The sequence below is a fragment of the Acanthaster planci genome, linkage group LG08 (genome assembly GCF_054643075.1).
Source record: "Acanthaster planci isolate LZ-2023a linkage group LG08, COTS_SCS, whole genome shotgun sequence".
Lineage (NCBI taxonomy): Eukaryota > Metazoa > Echinodermata > Asteroidea > Valvatida > Acanthasteridae > Acanthaster > Acanthaster planci.
Window position 1 is genome coordinate 9,909,795 of NC_141784.1, and position 11,453 is coordinate 9,921,247.

At 41.8% G+C, this 11,453-nt stretch overlaps 1 protein-coding gene across 1 annotated transcript; it reads left to right on the top strand.

The window, feature by feature from the left end:
• The first annotated feature begins 4,004 nt into the window (after positions 1 to 4,004).
• LOC110979379 (transmembrane emp24 domain-containing protein 7-like) lies at positions 4,005 to 9,953 on the top strand. The gene is made up of 3 exons (XM_087140337.1): positions 4,005 to 4,335; positions 4,979 to 5,227; positions 6,201 to 9,953. The coding sequence occupies exons 1-3, from the start codon at positions 4,186 to 4,188 to the stop codon at positions 6,429 to 6,431; spliced, it is 630 nt and encodes a 209-aa protein (XP_086996463.1). The 5' UTR covers positions 4,005 to 4,185; the 3' UTR covers positions 6,432 to 9,953.
• Positions 9,954 to 11,453: the final 1,500 nt, after the last annotated feature.

Here is an 11,453-nt window from a genome sequence, read left to right on the forward strand (position 1 = left end):
GATTTGGCCGAAAGATGAAATGATTAGAAGCTACTGGCCACCGGGCTGCATGGCCTGTGGAGAAACAAGCCGGCAATGGACACCACACCTAATGCATTACCTATGGGCTAGCCTGTCTGCAACAGCAACGTAAAAATCTGACGTGGCTGTCCCCTGGAAGTTCTTGGATCCGCTCCGCCCATGCTCTCACACACATCCTTACATATGTATACTTGTGGGGTATTTCCTTTGTTCTCGTGTACAAAACTCGTACACAACACAGAAAAAAATTCAAATCGCTGCCATTTCGACCCAATTCCGTTTCCTGGGTTGAAATTTCAACCGTATGTCCCTTATATAAAACACTTCAATTTGCAACAAATGAATGACACTTGAAAATTCCTCCTTTTTGAGTAAATTTGAAATACTTATTTCGTGAAATTCTTGTGGGGTACCACTTTAGTACCCCACAAGGATCAAAACTGGCCTTGTGGGGTACCTTTCATTGTTCTTGTACCCCAAAAGGCACCATGTACAAGCGCAGGGTTCCACACACCTCGCAGTCACACCTCATCATTACCAAGACCTTTGCATTACCTTTAACCGAAATGGATTAATTAAGAAAACAGAGGGTGCCATATTTACTTTGGCTGTTCGTCACTTTGAACGGAGCCAGGAACGACCCCAGTGAGGCCATTTTCCAATACTCAACTTCCACTGCATCAAAGGTTTCCTCTATGTTTTTTACCACCTGCCTTTGAGGTTGTTAGCTCAAAAGTAAGTCCAATAGGGCCACATAAACACCAAATGGAACGCAAAAGAGCAAACTATTACAGTACTTGAGTTAAATTTGAACAATTCAGGTCCACAATCGGAGATTGATTTGGAAACGAAGCCCCAGACGGAGACGAAGTCAGGCATTGGAAGGGCGACCCCAAAGTGCATGATGTCATCGCTATTCGTGATAATGGTGGCAGCCCTGACTCTTCTTGTCCTTCAGGATGGAGGCAGGTAAAAAGGCCGAGAACTGCTTGCGTGTGCCAAATCAAGATTTGTATGCACTCAAATTCTCTACGAAATTGAGCATTTTGTGACCCATGAACTTAAAGATCTGTAGAAAAGGCAGGTTTAGGTGGGCTTTAATATGACTTGCGTCTCAAATGCCTGAGAAACTCGTGAGTTTTTCTCCAGATTTTTTGAAGTTCGGGTATTTATCACTGTGGCTGTGGCAGTTTACTGACTGGCCTGCAACCTTTCAGTTTCGCATAGCGCCCTCTGACCGTTCGATGGTTGGTGATCGCAGAATAAACTACAGGAAGGTCTGTGAACCTAGAAAACTTACGCCTTTGTTCCAAGTGATGCTTGTACATTTGATACAAATCTGCAACGTGTTCCCTTGTTACCAAATTAATTTCCTCCTAATTGATTCTTACTTTCAGAATGAATCAATCTTTCCCACTGACATGGGGTTTTCTCCTTTAATTTAAGCATTTCTTGTACGCGTTTGAAATTCAAATCCAAAACCCTCCAGTGGCTATTTTAGTAATATCACATTTACTTCAGAGTATCACTAACCCTATACTAGTTGAACAATTTGAAAAGAGGTGTGATCTTAAAATAGTTAGAAAGCTGTGACTGCAGAGATGTATTCAGGCTTGATTTGACCCAAAACAGAATCAGCCCTCAAGCATATCACAAAATAGTTATCGGGTAGACGAATCTGGTGACTGCAGTTACACAATCACTGGTCACTTGCAGTCTAGTCACTGATCTCCATGAAACTGAGACTGAATAGCATGTGCCGTTATCGCCGAGATAGACTAGCAGCAGCCAACGCGGTCTCTGGGGCTGGATGTTTTGGCTTCCAAAGATGGCCGCCAAATTGAATACATTCCGCACAGCAGAATGTGAATTGGTAATGTTTCAATATTTCAAGCAGTGTCAGTGGCGCAGTTAAAGAGGAGTCTCCTGGGGGTTTAAATCCCCAAGAATTTGTCTGTCTTAAAAATGAAGTACACCTCCATCTTAAACCACTAGCTCTAATATAACCGTAAATCCCAGTCCCCCCTAGCGCAACCAGTTGGGGAGCGGGGTTGAGCATCACGAGCTATTTCGGGGGTAAATTCTGGTTTTAGCGCCCCCCCCAACTTGTCACTGGTGGGTCACTAAATAATTTGTGGGTTACAAATTTTGGTACATTTTTCATATTACCCATGGTGTGACCAAAAACTAACCTGAGTAAACGTGTTATGATCTCCAACACTCCCGACACAACAACCCAATGTGATTAAGAGTTTGATTGTCCAGGCGAAACTTAATCGAATAACTCTAAAATAGCCGGGGTGGAATCCCTTCCCTCCATATCATTTCCAGATATCACTGCAGTGCATAGTTTTTACGAGCCCAGCCTGCAGTTTTTAGTAAGTTATCGCAGTTGTTTTGACGTTAATTTTGTGAAAATTGACATAGGGTCTGCCGTTTTCGCGCTGTTATGGTCAAGCTTGAAGCAAAAAATATTTCCATTGTAGCCGTGCTCAATGCACGCGGGCCGCGCCGGCACTCGCTTAGCCGGCCATGAACATCAAACGACCGTAACAACAATCTTACGTCAGATTGAATTGAAACTTTGGACCAATAAGGAGTGCCTTCACATGCACGACAATTTTTTTTTAAAAATCGGCTATAGGAAAGCCGAGTTCTTATCTTAGGGGAGGCGGAAGCCGCCCCCTTCGGCTGTAGGGTCAAGGGCTTTTTGGTAACATTTCGGCCTCCAAAGATGAAACCTTGTGGCGTCCATCCAGCTGGCATTCGGTCTCGGGGTGCTATCCAGTCGGTATCACTGTTTGCACGGTTGGCCCCACCGTGGCAGAAAGCATACTGTGATAACTAATGTACTGCGCCACTGTCACTCCTACAAAAAACCCCACAATGCTTTCGCCGTCAAAGAGGGCCACCGAAGCATCATATGTTTCCTGACACAACCCCAAGCCTAAGCCCCTCTGGATTGGTAAATAAAACTCTAAATCTAATCCAAGTGACTTGCTAAGGGACGCAATACCTGCCAAACGACGGTGCTGCAGACACACAAAATAAAAGGCCCCGTAAGTAGAAGCATTTCCAGAATCCTAAATCTTAACCCGAAACCTTGCCCCGTTTCTTGTACTTTAGTGATGACCTATCCACAAAAACCATGCAATCTCACCCTAATCTTAACCCCCACTCCAATTCCCAATAAAATCTTTATTTGTGAAATAAGCAGGGGTGGATCCGTGAATTGTTCAATGTCTCACTTTTGCCGACAAACCCCGTAAACAACGGTTTTTTGTTTTTGGTCTCAGAGCGGGGGATCCGTGCCTGATAAACGCCCACACCAATAAGGGGGCGTGTTCTTTTCCTGAGGCCCAAAACTGTTGTCCGTTTTTTAACCCAAAGGGTACAGTCCACTCATTCAAGCCCCATTGAAAAAAGTGTAACATCAGCACTGTTCAATAACATGCATACCAACATCCCTGGGATTTATGAAACACAAATGAAATTATTGTCTGGTCCTTAATCTTTCAATTTCTTTTCAATTTTTTTGTGAGATAACCAATTAAATTTTTAATTATTCCCACAAAACAAAATCACCCCCCCCCCGAAAAGTGATTTTTCCAAAGTCTGGTTGCAGCCATTTTTCAAGTGGCAACTCTCACTCACTTTCTGGGGCACTTAGGGCCATTTTTCAACCGTAGTTTGTAGCCATTCTGCTCTCATGTGAAAGCTCATAGACCCAGGGGAGTTGATCCTGGCAACGATTTACACAATCTCATCATTTGGGGGGCCAAACAATCTCCTTTTCAAAAGATGCATTGGGGGCACTTTTATTGCTAATGAATGGCCAGAAATTCTGACTGGAATTAGTGGACTGCACCTCAAAGGTGGCTCACCTAGAGATCCGTAGATTTTGTTTTGAGTGCGCCGAAAATTTACACTGGTGTCTGAAATTTGCATGTCCCAACTGCATGGTCGGGGTACCAGTGTTCAACTGCACGCATTGCGCTAGCACTGTATGCCACGTTGTCTTAGTGCTTGGCACTTCGCGGCTGCGAGAATGAGAGGTTGAGCCAAATATCACAGAATAGAATTAATGTGTCTGCGTTAAGGAGTAAGTTAGCGTACCCGGTGCAGGAGGCTTTCGAGAATATTGAGGTTTTACGAATTCTCAGTATGGGTACACACTGGCTGTGTCTTGTCATTTTGGCGGCTTTTGCGGCCATGTTAGATGCCACCGAGTTGACGTTTGAACTACCGGATAATGCGAAACAGTGTTTCTACGAGGAGGTAGAGAAAGGACAGAAATGTACACTGGAATACCAGGTAATATTGCTAATAAATTATAATAAATATATGCATATGGTATGTAAGGAAGCTGAAATCATGGTGGACGAAATTAAAACCAAATTAACTACTTTTTGTGCACAATATGCTTCCCCGAAAAGGCCGCATCCTCCGAAGAGCCCTTTCAGTAAGTCTGGTAACCAGACGTTTGTGTGTTTTAATTATGGGTAATTACTAAAATGAGAGAGTACCAGACTAATTTATGCTTTTGCGGCATGGGCCATGCACGGCATGGGGGAAGAATTCAACGTCAAAGTTAGTTTTTGTACCTTAAATGGCAGTTTGAGGTTCTCTTTTAGGTACAGAAATTTTGTGCTTAACATGTTTGTTCATACTGCATTTGTCCAAGGGCTTGACAGCAAAGAAAATGAATTTTGATGTTTCCCATTCGCCCACCACACGTGAAATTATGAGTGTGTTGTAATTGTTTTGGCAGATCTACATGTATACTTCAGTGCCTAACATGTAATTTAGCATTTAACTTTGTCCGGAATTGTTGGGCTCTTCATCAGTTTATGGTTCTTTCAATGATTTTAAGTATGGCACAAGTAAATAAAGAAGTAACTCATCTTGAAAATTTTACATTAGTTCTGAGACTGAGCAAATGCTGTTGCATCTACAGGTTGTTACTGGCGGCAAATACGATGTAGATGTCATCCTCTCCGATGTCAATGATAAGAACGTCCTGTACAAGGAGAGGAGAAAACAGTATGACACCTTCACCTTCACGCCCAAGGAGAAGCAGGTCTACAAGTTCTGCTTCAGCAACGAGTTCTCCACGTTTGCCCACAAAGTGGTGTACTTTGACTTCATGGTGGGAGAGGAGGACTTGCTGCGCGGGATCGGGGCTCATGCCACAGCACTTACACAGGTACTAGAGCCTTGGAAGGTCATGATGGGGGGAGTTGCTACTTCAATTTGGTAGCCTGTAAGGCTGTTGATTAAAGATATTCAGATATGTGATCTTTCAAAATAAACAATGCAATTATTCAATTACAACATTGCATTCTATTAAGCATATGTCACGTTTTTTTTAATAAACTTAAAGGTAGCTGAAAGTATGCGCTTTTTATAAAATGTGTATCAAAGATTTTGAATATTTGATTGAATAGAAAGGTCAGTACCCAAATCTTCAATTATTTAATTTGACAGGGCCTAGGGAGCCCATGCCCTTCCGATTCACTCTTGAGGAGCAATGGTCAACCTCCACCTGCCCCCCGCTGATTGGGATTTTGGAGCACATTTAATGTTCATATCGGATTGCCGCTGCAGGACTGTCAAACTGTGAATCAAAACACAAATACACTTTCTGCTGAAGATACATCTTTTTTGTTTCAATTCTTCAGCTGTCATCAAGGATTTTTCCTTCTAAAGCTATAGATTGATCCCCATTCCTTTAATTACAGAAAATTCAGATGAACATGATTGAGTTTCCTAATTTTGGTGGGAGGTTTTCTCTTTTCTTTATGCTGTCATTAACCAATTTGAATCTCTCACAAGCAGGGCATTTTCTTTGGCGTTCGGCGAGTCTCCAAATTCAATGTCAATAACATTTAATGATAATATTATTGCTTGTCCTGTAATGGATTTGATTCTAATGGGTGTAACAGATTATCCTTCCCAGATCTTTCTAAATCCTTCATTTTTGTTTGTTTGGTTTTTTATATTTTGGGAGAGCCAGAAAGTTTCAGTGCAGTTGCTTTATTAGTCCTACCAAGATAAAGGAGTGGATTGGGTTTAATATTTGGAGTCAGTAAATATTCAGATCAGATCACCCTAGATCAAACCTCTTTACAACACCTGCAGTTCCTCTCACCTTCGTTTGCATCTGGTATTTTTCACAGCTGGAGACGACCTGCGTCTCAATCCACGAGAACCTGAAGGAGATCATCGACTACCAGACACACCACCGGTTACGAGAGTTCACCGGGAGGGTCCGAGCGGAGCACCTGAACCAACGGGTGCAGTGGTGGTCCGCAGGTGTATTTATTGTCATTCTCATTGTGGGCATCGGCCAAGTAATAGTCCTCAGAAGTTTCTTTACAGAAAGGAGGCCAACGACAGGAAAGATATGAAATAATTTTTTTTAAAACACGAGTGATGTTCATAAATACCTTGGATAGTCGGATGGCATTTCTGATTGGTCAAGAAGCTGGTCGTGTGACCAGGAAAGATGGTAAAAGGTTAGGGTTGCTTGAGCCTGTGGCAAGCTATGAAACATTCCAAGGGAGGCAAGGGACGGACAGTATGATCAATCACAGGGCAGAAATTATACAGAGCTTGGCAAGCGTGGTGTACTTGAAAGGCCATGGTACACTTCTGGTGAATTGTGATGAAAAGATTCAAGCTCTGCAGGAGTTCTTGCATCATAACCACATTTTGTGCACGTGAAGTTATTGAGCCATCAGTGAATATTCCGTATTTTCATTTTTCATTTATTGGACCCTACTAAGCAGAAGTATACTTGAAAGGTATTTGGATCTTTTTTTGGGGGGGGGGTGTTTCTTGTAACTGTGAAAATGTTTTGGATGACTGCTGAAATGGTGGAATAATCAGAAGTGTACCATGGCAACGGAGTCAAATGATGGGGAAAAAACTCTATCGAAGACGTTTAATGTGAAAAAGTGTAATTGAGTTGGAAAGAAACTTCGAATAAGGTATTTATGAATTCAATGAAAAAAGTGCCAAGTCAGTATTAAATCATGACTTGAAGGCCAGCAAGACGGCGTTGCTGTATGAGAGTGTTCCAAGCCAAACGCCATGCGGCACCGCCCTGTTGTTGGCCTCCATTCTTCTATTTAAAACAGACTTGTCGTCCATCAGTTGTTGAGGCTAGTTCTTTCCTGGCACTAATGGAAGCAGGAGCAAAAATACGAAGGGATCCTTTACACTTTGTCTCCTTTTTTGTAAGTTTCTTCACAAATCTCCAAAAAGTCCTCTTGTCATTTGGGTTAGGAAGGAACTAGGTTAAACCTCAAGTTTATTTGTGTATTTTTAAGTCACCTTCTTTCCTGTTTTATTTGTAGGAAAATGTATTTCCATTATGTACTAAAACAACTTGGTTGCATTAGAGGGATTTCTTTGTCGTTCTTATACGTGCAATTTTGATCGCTCATTTTGCTCCTGTGTTTATGCTTTTTTGTTGGCAGGAGAAATCGATTGATAACAATCTCTTTCATGTGTACAATAATTCATATCTGCTGTTTGTGGCTGTCTCCACTTTGTAGGCCTTGGTGTGCTGGGAAGGACTACATTTGTATCAAATCTATTTTTAAGAATATTTGAACTCATTCATAAACATAAAATATGCAAGGTCAATCTTTAAAAATAATTGTACATGTGTGCTTAGGTAAACCTGCTAGCTATTGCTAAAAGACACGGCACGCTTTTTTTGGAAACGAGGAAATAGATTGTGTCCGATAATGATTTCACCTGGCGTAAGGACCAACTGGGGGGCACAGGCAGCATTGTGGAAATGCACATGATGTACATATTTTTTTAATAATACTTTTCCTGCAGGGATTCATTTTGCACAGTTGAGTGAAGATCAGCCACGATATGAGCCAATAATCTCTGAGTCAAGTAGATATAAAAAAAAATAATTCTTACCGGTAGGAGGGAAGCGGATCATTGCAGGGCAGAACATCTATGCAAAGATAATTGTGCATGACCAGTGAAGACCCTCAGCACTGCGCTACTTGATGGCAGTGCAGCCTTATCCTGAATTCCCCATCTCCAAGGTTGACGGATATGTACAGTCTTATCCATCACAACGAATGTGTGTATTTACATGGGCTCCTTTTGAAAATTGAGCCAACAGATCCTCCGACAGACACCCATAGCGTTAGAATAGTGTTGTATGTACATGTACGTGCATGTCAACAGCAGAGTGTCAGTGTGCTAATTTCAACCTAATGAGTAAGTCAGGGCTGATTGTCCCCAGTCGTCAGGGAGTTTCACGCGGCAAAATCATTATTCCGGCTACTGTACAAAAATGACTGGTGCTTTGGGGCGGAGGTGGGGGCGGGGGGTTAGGGTGGGGATGGTGGACTGGGGGAGGAGTTGATGAACAGGGACCGTGTTGGTGTACAGTAACCATGTTAGTACAGTGTATACCTGTAAACAGAATGCCAAGGAACCATTTGTTCCAGCCGTGGATTTTGCAAGATCTAGGTGGCTTGGCACTGATCTTGTTGGACTTTGTTGGATTCTGTTAGATTCTGTGGGGACCTGCTAGATGTTTGTTGGGTGTTCATAGAAATCCTGATGGGCCAACCCCAGGCCCATTTTGCTAGAATTCATTCTCAATCCTTCAAAATCATCCCACAGTGCTCCCAGGCTCCTTGTTCCTTGGAGGGCGGGCCACTACCTCCGGCCTTCAGAATCCAACAGCATTTTTTGTATTTTAAGGCACATACCGAAGCACTGCAGATGATTTTGAGTGTAATCTAGACCAACATTTATGCATTGGCTGAACATAAACGCAAGGCCAGGCTCAAGTCCTTGACACAATGCATCCTTCAAAATGTGCTGTACATTATTGCCATACAACCTCAGTCCTCCAAAACCCTTAACTACTCGGAGGATTAAACGTGGTTAGGCCGTGAGAGTTAAAGATTGATCATAAAATAGTTCCTTTATCACCTCTTTAACAGGATCAGTCATTATTTTACTCAGTAGTCTGAATGGTACTAAGAAAGTGACTAGTAGAATTGATGTAGCATATTTTCTCATAAAAGCAGATAAAAAGAAGGATTTTGCAGATTGTTCTTAAAACATGACATTTGTAACATACACCGGTGTTAAAGCTGATTTCGTGTTCATGTGCATTGTGTTACATTGGATCTCAATCTGGTGTCAGTGTTAAATAGGGATTGTGCTGGTGTTTAACTGTGACCCGTTGAATGTTAAATTCACAATATTTTGTAGCCTTGGAAATTTTGCCGTTGCTGCTAGTTATTGGGCACGGGTTGAGGGAGTGCTCGAATTCAGCCTTCAGTCTACATGTACTTTCTAAATGTGGATGTGTTGTGAAATTCAGTAGTTGCATTCATTTTCTGTATGAATGAAATAGTGTACTATGGATATTTTGGGGTAACAAATATGATTAGACCGTGCTTCTGTATCGACTTTTTGAAGTTGGTCATCATGCGGTTTTAGTTTACATGTAAATGTATTTTCATCTGCCGGGTCCCCTGAGACGTAGACTCAGACGCCCCAGCCTTGTGGATAGCGCCCTCTTGTGGATGTGGGAGTCCATCTATTATATATTAGCATTCTCTAAAAATTTCCGGGACACTCTTATTTCAACTGGTGATCAATAAGATAGAATGCCTACCCGCGCACTTTGGACTGAGGATGTAATATCAGTTATTTTAGGCAAAGACTAGACGCCGTGCTATTGCCGTGCCGAACTTTAAAGAATTGAATTATTTGAGGCCTTAGATGTACTGTGTAAACTTGTCAGAGACGGGGTAAATTCTGTTTTTTGTGTATAGTTACTGGGTGTCTATGTACACATTTACATTAAAGGTTTACCATTATTTCAGTTGGTGATTCCTATTAAATGGGGCTTTGCTGCCATCCTTGGCCTGCTATGTTCATGTCTAATTCGTATACATCGTATCTTCGAGACAATTTGTGAAAACCTGTAGTGTCTATGCGCACATTTTTTATAAATCTGTTTGTTGCACGAGTTTCATATAGCTCAATAGAACCTGAAAGTTTCCCCTTGATGGCGCGTATCCGGAACCCTTGGATATGTAAAAGAACGTGCAGAAATTTTAGAATTAGTAATGCTTTTTCGTTCAGTTACTTCTTAAAAACTCTACTCGTACAAAGGCCTTTTGTAAAATATTTGCTAGCATATCAATTTATGGAAATTAAAAAATTACCTGACCTAAAAGAGAAATATCCTAGATCCTGCCAAAAATTGACCCATCACTTCCGAAAATTTACGGAAGTGAAGAGTTACGTTATTATACCTGGTAGTATAGTCTTTCGGCAAAAGCAAACAGACTAAAATATCTTAATGATTTTATAATTTATAACAAAATAATCTGAAGGCAATAACGTGCCTTAGCGAAATATTCTAATGTACATCTATTATCTAACCTTTTCTGACAAGAACTGCATCAGGTCAACTGGTCTGAATCTAGAGTCCATCGACTGGAGGTAGGTGCCGTAAATCTTTGCAACGTTGTACATGTACAATCTCGTGTCCACGTGAGCGGGGGGGAATATCGAATAGAAACAAACGTGTATGAACAAGGAGACCTAGGAACGATACTGCCGGGAGTGAAAGGTCATTAATAAAATTCGTTTTATTTACCCGTCTACAGGATTACTTTTCCTTAATATTGCTTGACGAGGACAAAGGGGAAATTCCGACATGAATGTTTCTTGAGGTGGTTTCAGTTCGGAATCATTCTTCCAAAAACTATCGAATGTGATAGGACGGCCCCATGTAAAATCCCCATAGGCGGACCGCGCGAGGGTTCCGGAAGCTCACTGAGTGACCTTTTACTGTCAGGCTCTCATGATAGCAGGTCTGATGATTGATGAAATGTTAAAAGTTATTCTGTGAAATATTTCAATCCAAACTATTCTAGGTAGTATTTAAGACAGGTACATGAAACGGTCATGGCCTGCACGTGGGGTGTCATTGTCAGCAGTACCCTGAGACGGCTGTCTTCTGCGTCAGATTGTCTAGCCTTAGAAGTGTATTAAGGGCCATGAGAGGTTTTTTATAGCTATTTGCTAATCGACAGAGTGTGATACTCAAAGCGTTCCAGAGTCGCCGTGCACAAAACCGGTACCGACTTCAAAAGAAAACTGACGCTCTAATAAGCGTCTGCCTTTGGAAATACGGTTTCATTCAAGTTGTTCCTGTATTGCTTCAGGACAAACCATATACATGTAACACCCCTGAAGTGGCACGTGTAGGGCTGAGTTTCTGCTAGGTACTTGGCAATTCAAGTAAAAAGAAGTTACGAGGGCAATGCGTTACGTTCATTTTGCTACTGGACTTGCCGTAAAGCCCTACTTTGTCAAAACATATCTGTTGGTTCTCCCCATTTCGTACAAGGGTAGAACAA

What these genes read in the sequence shown, in the direction of transcription:
- LOC110979379 (XM_087140337.1), top strand. Translation starts at nt 4,186, where the DNA reads ATGGGTACACACTGGCTGTGTCTTGTCATTTTGGCGGCTTTTGCGGCC. An exon ending in AATGTACACTGGAATACCAG is followed by an intron (nt 4,336 to 4,978) that starts GTAATATTGCTA and finishes TTGCATCTACAG; the next exon opens with GTTGTTACTGGCGGCAAATA. An exon ending in ATGCCACAGCACTTACACAG is followed by an intron (nt 5,228 to 6,200) that starts GTACTAGAGCCT and finishes TATTTTTCACAG; the next exon opens with CTGGAGACGACCTGCGTCTC.